At 38.0% G+C, this 14,781-nt stretch overlaps 1 protein-coding gene across 1 annotated transcript in view; it reads right to left on the bottom strand.

Moving 5' to 3' along the window:
- Window positions 1–14,544, bottom strand: part of GABRA2 (gamma-aminobutyric acid type A receptor subunit alpha2) — a 52,030-nt gene extending 37,486 nt beyond the window's left edge. Inside the window, exons 1-3 of the mRNA XM_090139483.1 lie at window positions 14,501–14,544; window positions 13,930–14,018; window positions 11,318–11,433 (exon numbers count right to left, since the gene is read on the bottom strand). Coding sequence (XP_089995609.1) covers window positions 11,318–11,433; window positions 13,930–14,000 — 187 coding nt within the window. The 5' untranslated portion in view covers window positions 14,001–14,018; window positions 14,501–14,544. The remainder of the gene's footprint in view (window positions 1–11,317; window positions 11,434–13,929; window positions 14,019–14,500) is intronic.
- Between the last annotated feature and the right edge of the window lie 237 nt (window positions 14,545–14,781).

Genomic DNA, 14,781 nt, shown 5'->3' with positions numbered 1-14,781 from the left:
CGGCTTACACATGTGGACATGTTTTTTATTTTTTTATCTTAAAACAGTAGGTTAATTTAAGTTTAGTTATGTTATGCAGTAACAAAAGAGATTATCTATTCATTTTTCTTCTGATCAACTGAAGACAAACTACCTGGTAAAAAGGGCACAGAATTCTGATAGCTTGTAACACCCCACAGTCTGAAAGGTATTATTCAGGATGAATTCATTGCCTTATCTCAAACAACAGGCATTTATATTTCTCCCTCTCATCTTTATTTATTTATTTCTCCTGGAGGAAAACTGCTGTTCAGAAATTGAAGGCAGCAATGTATAAACAAGTTCATGTTTAAAGATCTAGTAGTTCATTGTTTTTTACTCAGTTAACATTGTGGACACTGATAAGGACCTTCAGTGAAAAGCCACAGCATGCCTTCAGGATGACAGAAGGGTTTTTACAAACACAGTGCTGAATTTAAGGCTGAAACTTCTGTTTTTTCTTAATTATATATTCCAGACTATGTTTGTTCTCCAGCCTCTTCTCATCCAAAGGAATTTTATTCCTCATTCAAATAGTAAGAATAAAAAGGCATCTACAGTAAATGCTATACTGTCAGTCAGAAAGAAATAGCTCGACAATTAAGCTGATGTATTCAGGGCAGAAATTTTCTATTCAGTCTACCTTTAAATTCTCAAACACAAACACAGACTCTCTCTTTTTGCTCTCTGATGTGCTGGATGACTCAGACTAAAGGGTTAACAAAAATGGATCCTAATCTCCTGACAGAAGAGGTCTGCAGAATCTGTTATCTCAGAACAATTGAAAAAGGATTCAAAAAAGAAAAACTGGGGAATGTGCTGGTAGATAATTATCCCCTTAGATGAGAGAATTAGGACCAAGCAATGGAGACCAACAAGGAGATGAAGTACTCCTAATTACAGTGTAATCTTTCAGTCACAACACATATTGTTCTTCTGCCAGTCAGGTATTTAAGGGATCAAGAAGATATAATTTTCAAAATTAAAAAGAAAGACATGATAAATACAAATGGGTAAATCAAGGAAACTACATTCACAGGAAAGATACCAAACGCAAGCAACTCTGTACACATAAAGGAAAAATTGTCTGACTGTATAGTCAATGAATATACAGATGTTATAATCAAGAAACATACAGGAAAGTTAGACTAAACAGGTTATCACACTAAAGAAGAATGGATGGAAACCTTATCCCTGTCCTGGGCTTGCTAAGAGTCCAAGAAGAGCAGTCACTAAAAGAGAACCTTTCCCACTGGTAGTCAGCTCTTAAATGGGGTCCAGGAAAGGTGGAGCCAGGCTCCCCCCCTTCCAGAAGCACAGGTGAATTGCCTTCACCTGTGCTCCCAGGGCTGACTCATTGCTCACCTCAGGTGGTCAGAGGTTCAGAACGTGATTCAGCAGTTCCCATACACTGACAAAAAGCAGTGCCCATAGAAGTCAACTTTCCTGTTGGAACACATTTTCTATATAAACCTCTCCATCTAAAGTGACCAAGTTGATCCTAGATTTGATCAATTAATGGGTCAATGATTCTTTCAAGTCAAATCAGTGTTAGAAATTATGGGACCCATCGAAGTACCCAGCATGGTACATGGGCTTAGAGACATGTATTTTTTCCATCACTAAGTGGTAGATCATACTTCCCAGTTACTTTGTCCTATAAAGGTTACACATTCTGCAAAATAATCCGAGTTTTCCAATGCATTTGCAGTGTCATTGCTGTGAGAAAAACCGCTATAGATATATAAAGAACATGTACATTTTATACCATACATCAGTTTTTGACTGATTCTCACTGAACAATATATTTGAATAAATTATGATAGCACTGAATTTGGATTGTAATCAATTCTATTATCATAACATTATTATATTATATATATATTATATATATAACAATTATCATAACATTATAAGATCGTGAGACAAAGTTTCTACAAAAAAACAGAGTAAGCAGACAGCATATTCATGTTTTTCCTGAGTGAACTGCAGATTAGGACTTTTGATGCAGGATCCCTAGTAATTCAATAAGAAATGCATGCACAGGACAACACATGTACATACAGACAGACAAATTAATGCCAGATGAAAATAAATTCTACCTCTGACTGTAGTTCCTCAACTTTACTAAAATGTTTCATGTCCTTTGATGTGTACAATAATCTCAGGTAAGAGGGAAATTGATTTATGCTACTTGCACAGAGTTAAGTGCTCTAATTATTAAATAGCTCTCAACATATGGCAAGGAATTATGGAATTTAAATCAAGAGTTATATGCTACAAAGTAATCATACAAATGGTTCTCAAATAGCAAAACCACTTTCAGAAGATTAGCAGAATCATACTTTCCTAATGTACAGACAATTTCAGAAAACTAGTGCTAACATATCCTGCACTATAAAGCAAATTATTACTAGGATGATAGTGATAAACAAAACTAGCTTCAGCCTGTAATTAATTTAATTCATGCATTAACCTGAAAGAACAGACATAAAAATGTGTTTAAAGATTAATCTTGACATATTAAAGTGCTTTGATTCTTATCGTTAAAATATATTAGACTTTTGATAATATTAATTCAAAATCTTCTGTTGATGCTTTAATTTAGTAGGCTGTTGAATTGTATTTCAGATATAGTTTTGGGCTGCTGTACCTTGTACAGTTGTTTTTGAGACAGATGACTCATAACTGAAAAATATTTATGTCAGAAATTTAAATACATGAGTACACTTTAATGGTGAAACTGATTATTGTATTCCACTTCCAATTTTCCAATGGGTATTTGAAAAAAATATTGTTCAGCTATCTTCAACTGCCAGTTGTTTAGAAGTGGCCAATATTTTATGTCACTGCTTTCTCTCTCTCCTCCACTCTCCATCTCCTTTAGCCTGATATCCTGCCCTTTTCCCTGTTCCTTGCTCACAGTGTTTTTTCATCTTGTGTACTAAACTAATACTAGCTTGTTAAAAAGTAGTGTTATGTTCTGTTTCATATCTGTTTGTTCCTAGAGACTTTGAAGTTACTATTAAAACCTAACAGTAGCCACTAACATGAGCTACCACGAGATACCAACAATTAATGCAAAGATACTGCAAAAAACAAAGTAGCTGCAGTCTTAATGTATAGGCAGTGAGTATTCTACTGCATGATCCTCTCTCTCTACATGCTACTAGTTCTAGAAATTGGATGAACTAGCTTGTGCATTGGCAAGATTATTGTTATAAGTTGTCATGAAATGGTGGCTCTCCAGGAAAACAGAAGTAGTAATATGTAATCAGGAATACTACCAGAAGCAATAGACCTATAACAGACCTTTAGACAAGGTCAACAAAATTGTACTGGTACAAAAAGGCGGCCATACAATTTGCGGGTAGAGAAGGACCTTTCTTTTTTTTATTTAGCCAGAAGGTTACCTTTGCACCATTATCAACCTTTCCAGTCAGGTTTTATTAGATATGAAATGATCCAATGAAATGCATAGCCTCTCCTTTGAGATATGCTTTCCCATAGTGAAACCTCCTCAGCATTCCAGATTATGGTGATGGTGGGAAAACAGATGGACAGTCATTTTAAGACCGTTAGCCAAGTCCCAGTTTCTGCTGAATTTGGGGAAATCAAAACATATATGTACTCTGCATTTTTCCTGAGCCTTCCTGTTTGCTCCAAAACTGCTCATCACAGTAGACAGTTTATGAATTATAAACTGTTGTACAACAGTGTGTGTTCATCTGTCCACAGGCATTTTCAGTCTCTCATCAACGCATATACTTTTATTCAGCTATGTCTTCCAGAACTCATGTTCTAAAATTTGTTTTTTCACACTTGCCAATTAAGATGGAAAGCTCCAGCAGTTCTTTCAATGTCTTGATGGCTAAGTCACAGAACTTAGCACAACTCAGTTCAAAAAGGACATATGAAGATCACAGAATCACATAATTGTAGGGGTTGGAAGGGACCTCCAGAGATCATCGAGTCCAACCCCCCTGCCAAAGCAGGATCCCTACACCAGGTCGCACAAGTAGGCATCCAGGCGGGTCTTGAATACCTCCAGAGAAGGAGACTCCACAACCCCCCTGGGCAGCCTGTTCCAGTGCTCCGTCACCCTCACCGTAAAGAAGTTCTTGCGCACATTTGTGCGGAACTTCCTATGCTCCAGTTTTCAGCCATTTCCCCTTGTCCTGTCTCCACATACCACTGATAACAGTCTGGCCTCGCCACTCTGCCTCCCACACCTTTGATATTTATAGACCTGGATCAGGTCTCCTCTCAGCCTTCTTTTCTCAAGGCTAAACAGACCCAGCTCACTCAGCCTTTCCTCATAGGGGAGAAGCTCCAGGCCCTTCACCATCTTTGTGGCCCTCCACTGGACTCTTTCCAAGAGGTCCCTGTCTTTTTTGTACTGGGGAGCCCAGAACTGGACACAGTACTCCAGATGAGGCCTTACCAGGGCAGAGCCAACTCTGGGGATAGGTCAGGTTGACCAGATCGTATTTTATCTATTTATTTTTTTCTGTGTTTCTAAAGATGGGAGATTTTAAGACTTCTATGATCAACCATCATTTCTGGGACTGTGATGAAAATCACTATCTTTGGCCTAGTAGTTGTGACCTTACTTATTAAAGCTAAGGTGAAAAGCAGTCAGATTTCTTCTCTTTTTTATAACATTTGATATTATGACTCATAAGTATAGTATTTTTACATTATTTTAAATCACAATCAGGCTTAGTATGGAGTAGAAGATTGTTATATTATTCAGACTATAAACACATAGTAAGAGGTACGTCTCATAGCTCCTTTTACTCCTGAGGTGCTAAAATCCAGCAAATAGAATTAAATAGATATTTGCCATTAGAGGCTGTAAGAACTAGGTTTAAAAACAACAACAACAACAAAAAACACCTAAATTCATTCTATGCAAGGAAGCTGAAGGTCTTCTGATATTTATTTAATCCCATGTGCTTTGTTTTGATTGAAAATAAAATGTCAATAGTTTTGACAAAAACTTGTCTTGAAAGAAATATTTATGGCCAACTGCTTGCTTAAAATTGGTCACTGTTGCATGAGCATAAATTAACACAACTAAAATAATGATGTTGACTGATATAAAGTAAAATTTAATTATCATTTTTCCTGAAATTTAACATAGTTATAAGGTCCATCTTACCAACTTCCTGAAGGACAGGAAGGACATTTTCTTCTTCAGTTAGCACTCTATTTTGGTGTAAAATATAAGATTTGAAATAGAACCTTCTGTATGTGTCCTATATGAAGAATAAACAAAACAGAATACTCCAAGACTGCTCATCTCAACAATAAGCATTAAAGAATTTCCTGATATTGTTTATAAGTACATTTTTTAGTGCAAACCATAGTACTAATTTTTTTATTATGAAATTTACTATTTGTTGCTATAGAGCAACTTTTTTTCCACTGTAAGCAACATACTTATACATTTTAAATTCACTTTACATTTAGATCAAATCCACTACTAAAAAATACAGAAAATCCATTAATATCCACCAAACATCTCCTGAATGAATTTCTAATATACTTAAATATTCCTGAAAATGTGCCAGAGTTCAATTACTGAGACAATACTGATGATTCTAATTCAGGTGCCTTTCCAAACATGGTATCATTTCAGAAGCGTTATAAAAATTTTGGAACTCTAGTACTGCAGTCATTTGCTCCTTGTCTACCAACACTAGTCAACCTGAGTGAAAAATAAATCCTTATTATGGATAGCAAACTGTCTGTAAGATTTCTACAATTTGGTAAGTCTTAGTGGCAAGCAGTAAACACCTTGGAGATCTGCAAGGCCACTGACTGCACAAGTTTCTTAGTAACCTAAAATGAATATATCATTGAAGGAAAGTATTGTTTGCCTTAGCCTATAAAATCTGGCCGAACAACTAAACAATCCTGTCAGTCTGATTTATAATGAGTTACAATGATCTCCACAGGAGTTTGCAAATACCATAGCACATTCTTTCATGTCTTCTTAATACCATTTATACAGTCTTGGTGTCATCAGCATAATTCCTAGTATTAGAAGCAAATGCTGATACTCTGCCAGGAAAGAAATTACAGAATACACATGGTTAGTGAACTGGGAGATCCTCTAAACAAGATCCCTTACAGGCATATACAGTTCACAGTAAAGTATGTAGATTTTTGTTAAGCGTTGTGAAGCATAGCATTTTGCCATGTTGCACTCTGCAGCATTTTCTATAGTCACAATATTTTGCACAGTCGTAATAAATTTATTTTTCACATCTTCACTGCTGATTTATCCACCGACTTTCACCTTAAAGAAAAGTTCTTCAGCCAGTACTCTATTCTATAATATTTTCGCTGATTTGTTTTTTAGTAAGGCTGAGGGTTGTTTTTTTTTTTTTCAGTCATTCCACTTCCATAATGATTCATTCCCTAGAATGCTTACATCTACTGAGTTAGTTCTGTTCCTGGATTTTAGCACTGCTTGCATGTCCTAGATTACCAGTTAAATGCAATTTTCTTATCTTCCTCCTTATTGCTTTTCCATCTGTTTACGAAGGAATCTTTTTTTGTTGATATACATTACCTGCAACTCTAACATAAATAAATCTGAGTCTATCTTGGACTCCTCTGAAAGCATTATGGTCAGATTCCATATGATCCTTAAAGAAAAGCATACATACAATGTCTAAGGTAGCAGCCAGACTGTGCAAGTGAACAGTACTCTTTTTCCTTTACGAACAGTAGCAAAAGCTTTCCTTTAAAACAAGCAGTGAAAGCTTCCCTGTAGAGTTCTGCAGTAAAAATAGTCCAAGAGTCCAAGAGCTTCTTTTAAGCTGCTCTGAATGTGTATCAAGCACAATGAGATTGTCAAACACCTCTAAAATTTTAATCTCTGGCTGGAGCACTGCTAAAGCAGCTACGAAAGTTTCTGAAACGGATTCAAAACACTCTGAATCACAGCAACATATAAATATACTGCCCTAAACTTAGCATGTTCCACATTATCAGCTTATGATGATGGCCTTGTTTCCTGGCAACTGAAGACATACAACTCTTTTATACACACATGTATATACAGTTTTCTTGCTTTGGGGAAAAAAAAGAAAGGTCCCCTTTTAGTTCATTTAGGCAGCACACTACACAACTTTTAATCAGTGAGTTTCATTCCTTACACTACTACAAAATTTCAGTGCAATAATAGATTTCTAGTATTGCAAAAAACACGTACCCTTCTGTATTCACTTTGTTCTTCTCAGTTCTCTTTGGTTTTCCTGTTCAATTTATTTATAAAATGTTGTGGAAAAAGATTTCAGTATGTTTATAAGTGAAATGTAATGGAGATTCTTGATAAAGCAATCCAAACATCTGAAAGTCATCTTATAGCTAAGATGGTTCCTCCAAAATGGAATCACAGTGACATTTAGTTTTCATCTACCTAGTGTCTGATTTTCTTCAATTGTTTTTATAACCAACATTGATCTTCTTAGTTACAACGAGAATGTTGTTCCTAAAGTTGATGGAACTGATTTGTTCATGGAAAGATTCTCCAGTGGTACAAATTTGTGCAGCTCCTTTCTATGTCAATATTATCATAGTATGTATTGGGTTGAAAGGGACCTTAAACCTCACTTAGTTACATCTCCCTTGTCGTGGGCAGGTTTGGCATGCATGAGATTGGATAGCTGCTGAAAATCATGTATCCAAGCTACAAAGCTCAATTCTCTGTTCTTTCATCATCCAAATGCTACTTTATGAGTTTAAAACATTTTATTTTTTAATTAATTCATGTATTCAATCATATTTTATAATTTGGGAGAGGGGAATCAACACAAATTCTATGGTTGTTGCAATAGAGCAACTTCATATGTCAGGAAAGCAGTCTGACTAGATATGGTGAGATTACTGAAGTATCCAACACAGTATCAAAATCCCATCAGGATTTCCATCCTCTCTCCTTTACTTCCTCTTTTCATACTTACAAGAAGATATAGTTTAAACAAAAGAAGTGTGTTATTGCTACTATGCTTAATACACATATCAAAATATTCAAAGAGGGGAATGTCTTATTCTATGGCCTTGTTTACTTTAATCATGGCTGTTCAAGTAACAAAGGAAAGAAGAGAGAACATATGGATGAATTGAATGTAGCTCTATCTCAGAAATTACAGAATATTCAGGTAAAATAGATCATATCAAAAATATCAGGGTTGTCAAGGCTGCTCCAGATGCAATCCAGTGCTTACCATAATATGAGTACAGAGAAAATCTTATCTCCCCTTGAATACCCCCACATATAAACATCCATGCAGTACATCTGGGTATTACTTCAGTAATATGAGACGTCTCTGACTTCAGGGGATAGTGTAGTGTCTACTTTTCCCAGCCCACACCCATTCTGCAGGTTACTGCATCGCTACAGTGATCATACATCACTCAAGAATCCCAGCTGCTAGGAAGTTTCCAATAGACATAACTTGCTTTTACAACGCTCTTTTACAAGAGAGCTGCAACAACAGTGAAAGTTAAAGCTGCCCTAATAGTGCATACCGAATAATTCAGTTCTGAGGTGTATCTGTGTATCAGTAAAGCATGAAGATACCTACTGTAAACACCCACTCAAAGTCTCTCAGTAAAAACATTTATAAACCTATCTCTAGAAACATCTGTAAAACTAATCAAGAACAAATTCTCAAACAACTACTGAGTTGAGTTTATATACAGCCTTTCAAAGAGCCTGTACATTTCTATTTTAATGTCAACTAAAATAATTAGCTAGCACTTATTATTAAAAATATTTGCGAGCTGAATAATTCTTTATAATGAGCCAAATTTTGCTGTAAGATGGGTCTGAAAATGTCCTTCACAACAAGTGAAAGTGGGCTGGTGAACAACATTTGCTTTCACAAAAAGACTTTAAAAGAATACATCTCAGTCCCTGGACAGTTTTGTTTTACTACACTGTGATCTCAGTGTTAGCAGTGAAGCTGCTATGGCAATGCAAATGTCTACGGTTTCAACTAAATTATTCCAGACTCATATGAATGCAACTGGAACAGAACTGAACCTAAGTTGTATTAAATTAATGACATATGGCATGATCAAAATATTGTTGTCTATGCAAAAGCACTGTCAGAAACTATTAGGACTCACTAAGCATATAGTGTCTTTAAAAACAAAAGAAGGAATAATAATATTCATTTTTCTTTTTGGAGTACAAATTAATAAAGAAAAGGGAATAAAATGCTACAAAATTCCTGAAATAGGTAACTCCATAATTACTAAGCATTACCAACAACATTGTTTGGCATATTTAGTATCATGGATTATCAGAGCTGAATTTTACAAGTGTTCTTTTAAACTATCAGAATCCACCAATCTACAACTGAAGTATTCCTGTAGATTAACATTAATGCATCATGAATCATCACAGTTTAATATGCATTACACAGTTTCATTTCACACATGTTCTGCATGGGTTGATTGCTGTGTATGCCAATACCAAACAGATGTTAATTCTTTAATTTTTATGCTCCCAAAGCATATTTTAATTAACTAGGAGGCCTGACAAAGAAAAAGAGGGAGGTATTTTGAAGTTGAGGTAATGGCAAATATAAAATAAAAATGTGAGAAAAGTAGTTTTTAGATTTCATGCTATCAACAATCTAATTTTTAATATTCAAAAGAATACATGAATGCAAAGGAATTGTCAACTGCTCTCATAAAATGGCATATCATTTTCTGTAAACAGTAAAAGAATTTTTCAATATTTCCTTAATAAAATTATAATTTTAAAAGCCCTACAAATTAAACTCAAACTTTGTTGTATTAAATGTTTCTGTAAATTACCTGCAAGGCATTGTATGTTCATACTACGTCTCATTCTTAAAAATCAAGTATTGTGCAAAGAAATTGAATCTCCATATAAACATCATTATACAGACTCTCATACCTTTAGTGTTGTATGTCTCATTTTATAGATTATGTAAATTAAAAAGTCCTGAATGTAGACTATTTCACAAGCTTCACCTGTACCAGAGGCCAGAAATGAAAATGAGAAGATACTTCAGCTATAGATGTATAACGAGGAAGCTGTTGCCAGCCAGTGCTATCTGCCACTTCATGCAGTGCCAGATGCAAGCCAAGGTTCTCCAGAACAGCAGCAGAGCCACGAGTCAGTCTGGAAGTGTGTTAAAAACTGTGAGCTTTAACTAACCCCTAATTTGGCCAAGTTGAGTTGTTTGTGTAATTTCCATGAAAGTCAGAGCAGATCTCTAGTTTTGATCCTGATCTTACTGAAATCAATGGGAGCAGAAATGGCTCCCAGGAATTTTGTACCAGAATTAGTTTTAGCAAGCTGAAACAGCCTCCAGGATGAAAATTTCCATTATGAAAGCTGTTATGAATAATAACAGTAGTGTTGTTATTGATACATAAATATTTCTGTTACTGGGTACAAATAACATATAAATAATAGTAGACAACACAGTATCAAAATCAGAACATTATGCCCCTCCCCATACCATGTAGATCATTCTGCACAGCAGCACTTCCCAGACCAAACAAATTATTTAAATTCCTTGTTTGCATACTTACGCAAGCTGGTATACAGCTTAACTGACATTTTGGAAAAGGAAAAAAAAAAAAAAAAAAAAAAACCAACCCAAACTGACAGCCATGGCACAATACAGCAAACTTTGTCCTCCAGCATTCCTTCCCCCCACACACACAAACACATTCCCTTTTTTTCTTCAAATGACCAAATGCATGCAAGGTATCTGGGAAAAAAAAAAAACAAATTATCCATCATACCCTAATTTCGAGGAAGTGAAAAACACATAATTCCCATTGGATTTACTGGGACAAGGAGTTAATCTAAAATGTGAATTTTACACACCATTTAAAAAAAAAACCAACAACAAACACTTATCCAGATTTCTAAAAACATACACTCATCGCACTGCAGGAATCATGCTTGCATTTCTTCCTCAACCAAAATTCCCTGACTGGAATAACAGATTTAGATGTTATTTCTGTTCTCATTCCATTTCACTATGTTAAATCTCCAGATTTTTCCCCTCTTTACTTAACACATATGTGTGAAAGTGCCTCCTTTCCATTCATAGATGCTATCTTCCTCAAACTTCAAATGATTCATGGGTGAATATAGAGTTATAAATAATTAATCTAAATACATAGCAGTGGCTAGGGGAAAAAGAAATCCTGAAGGAAGAAAACCACTACATAAAATCTGAACGTTAAAACCGACTTTTCAAAATCAATCTTTAATTGTTTTTATTACCTCCTAATCCAGGTCTAAGACGATTATCATAACCATCCAGAAGTCTGTCTAGAATTCTTGTAAAGATGGTGATGTTATTCTTAGCTTCATCTTCCAGGGAGTCAGCCAGCACTGATCTAAATGGACATTTTACAATTTAGAAGATGCTAGGTAAGTTTTAATGTACACTCAACATGCAGTTTTTACAGGCTGGCCTTAAATATTTACCTTTCTGAAGGGTGTGATTAAAAATCTATAAATGCATGATTTAGGTATAACACATTCAGAAACATAATAGTCTATGGCATACCACTTAAAATTTCCAGCTAGTCATTTTTCAGTAGTCTCTAATTTCAGCCAGTGCTGCAAAGCAAGTAGGACCACTACAAGCTCCACTGACACATTTGGCTGGCCAGGTACAAAGGTCTGAGATTCCCAGGTCCCCCCAGCATGTCACTTCCACACTACGAACTGATAACCCCAGTTCTCACACATAAAACTGTCTCCTTCCAGCTCAGTCCTATCTGTCTTCACCTAAGCATACCCTATCTTCGGATAAATCCTGTGGATATGCCTCCACCCAATGGTCATGTTAAGTACACGACCAGAGGAGCTAACGAGGGAAAACTCCAGCAATCATGCTCAGGGAGTCCTCTGATGTCAGTATTTGGTGGGTGGGAACAACGATGCTGACTAGCAAGCAGCAGGATAGCTGCAGATAGCCTTCCTGTTTTTAAAATGCTGTCTTGATACAGAAAGCTCTACCTGACATTCCACTGGGTGCAGGCAAATCTTATAAAACTTTAATAGAAAAAAATAAATAAATAAAAATCAGAAATGAAGCATTAAGAAGAATCACCAATTGGACCAAACTTTCCCAGCAAATAGATATTCTAGCCTTTATGGACCATGTATTTATGGAAAACGCTAGGCGTTCTAGCAGGAACCTGCTGCTCAGCCCAATGTGGTTCCAAGCAGTCAGTCCTCCCAGACCTGGACACCCAAACAAGCAGGTTTAAGTACTAGGGAAACCCTCCATGCAGAAACCCTTAGACATGCAAATTTTAAGTACCGTGGATGTGAAATGCGTGAGCTGAGCTCATCTGTCTCACCTACTTAAAACCAGAGTATTAATATCAAGGAAGCAGGGCATCATATGCTACCTGCATAATACCACATTTGTACTCTTTGCAGCTATCTACTTGTTTATGGTGAAATTTTGAGTATTTGTTATCTCTAAATAAGCTACTGAATAGGGTGAATATGGATGAATGATTATGTCATAAAGACAAGCATATTTTCCTACTCTAAACAAGGAGTGGATATACATGATGCTTTCTTTCAAATAAAGCATAAAATGATTAAAAACATGGCATTATGCTGGTCCCTGATTTAACAGCATGGAGGAAGTATTTAAATGTAAATCATTGCAGTCTGTTTTTCTATTACACAGACCACATAGGCAATCAGATAACTTAAAAAACAAACACCAAAATATCAGTAAAACAACTGTTCTGTGAGCTTATTCCTAAGTACTGCATAGTTTAGTTTCTATACTGTATTTCTGTGTTCTACGTATCTGCCATTTTTAAGCTTGTTTTTGAGATGTAACTGTTTTTCGAAGTCAGAATGCCATGATAAAACCGGTTCATTCAATTATATCCAATTAGGGTCGGATCCTGCAAACTTTACTCTGGCATAAACTCCTTCATTACGCATGCAGCCTCTCTGACGTCAGTGCGATTACTCACTTGAGTAGGGTTTGCAGGATCTGGCCCACTGTGACTCAACTAATATTGCACCATAGTTAGGCACAAAGTGAATAGGAAATACAGTTTCAGGAATTAATTTTGTTCTCTAGAAAGTAGGAAAAAAACGAATGCAGGCATTTTGAAACAGGGAAACTGCATTATTTATGACACGTACCATTCTAGGGCAAGACCTGCTGCAGTGAGAACCAGAGCAAGTAAACCAAAGTTACAAACTACAACCAGCTGTATGTTTAGGGACTGTGGGAAACACAAAACCAATTATTTGATTAAAATTATTTTCTGCTGTGTTGTCACTTTAGAAATGGGAACTTAAAACAAAATTTAAAAGTTGATTATTAAATGAAGGCATTGTTTTATTGTAAGCGATTGTGAAGTTGTATGCTACCTCCACCTAGAGGTGTAAAGCTTAAGTGTCATCTGAAATTCTGTTATTTTGACCAAAAAAAGACACCAAAAAATAGACTAAAAATAATAATAATAAAAACAAGGGGAAAAATGGGCATTATTTTAAAGACTACGAGTTGCTATTTGATTTCAGAATCATTTGTTCTCCATCTTAACTGCTCTGCATAGCACAGTATCGTGATAGGGTAACTCCAATAAAGCTTTAAGCTCTTAATTTACAACGAGGCACTTAAAACTCGGTTCTTCCTTGGCACAATGAAATCCAACACCTTCAGGACAAGACATCAGAGCCCACCTTCTCCCACAGCATTAGCTCTGGAAACTATGTAACATCGCATGCAAACAGCTAAGAGAGGGCTTCTATTACGTTACTCCGCACTCTACTTTTATGCAAGCCTACCCTTAGGAGTCCACAGCGTACGTATCTGCACAGAAAGACACGCCAAGCATCCTCACCTTGTGGGCAGCCACGCCAGCAGGGCGAGGAGCACCAGGCGCGTCCCGCGGGGTGCCGGCTGGCTCTTCATCGCCGCGCTCCGCACCACCTACAGCCGCGGAGAGAAACACAGAGCCGCGCTCAGCCGCCGCCGCGCTCCAACTTCAGCCGGGAGAGATGGCACTTCGCGGGGAGCGGAGCGGCGGGTCCTGCAGCACTTCGCGCTACGGGCAACTTAGTGCGTCTCCATCTTCCCCGGCGATCGTGCTCTGTGCAAAGAGGCAACGGATGATCAGAAGTGGCATGTGAGCAGACGCATCAGATGCTTTCCTCTTCCGTAAGCTGAAAGCCCCAAGACGAGGGGGGAAACAAAAGAAAAAAAAAAAAGACACCCCCCCCCCCCCAAAAAAAAAAAAAAAAAGAGAGAGAGAAAGAGATGCGTGTCTCAGACCGCGGGGTTTAACCATCTCTAGCCTCAGCGGGGGGCACGCCGGAGGGACCGCAGGCCGCTGGGGGCCACGGCGCGTCCACTAGGGAGCCACCGGGCCCCGCGCTCCCCGCGGCGGGCGGCGACCCCCCCGGGGACCCTACCTGGGAACAGGCGGGAGGGGAGGGGGCAGGCGGAAGGAGGGCGGCGGCGACCGCCGGGCGGCCGGGACGGAGCGGCGGCTGCGGGAGCGACGGGAACGCGCGCGTGCGGGGGGCGGCGGGCAGTGCGCGTGCCGCTGCGCGGGGCGGGAGGGGCGGCGGGCGGGGCGCGTGCCCGTGCGCGCGCGCGGTGGCCGCGCGGGTGCGGAGGGGGCGAGCGGAGGCGCGGAGCTGTGGGCGCTGCCCCCGGGGCCGGGGAAGATGCAAGTCACCGTGCTGGGGGC

Source organism: Phasianus colchicus, chromosome 4, assembly GCF_987193195.1.
Source record: "Phasianus colchicus chromosome 4, bPhaCol1.hap1.1, whole genome shotgun sequence".
Taxonomy (NCBI): Eukaryota; Metazoa; Chordata; class Aves; order Galliformes; family Phasianidae; genus Phasianus; species Phasianus colchicus.
Note: the sequence above shows the minus strand (reverse complement) of the source record. Positions and strands in the feature narration are given on the sequence as shown.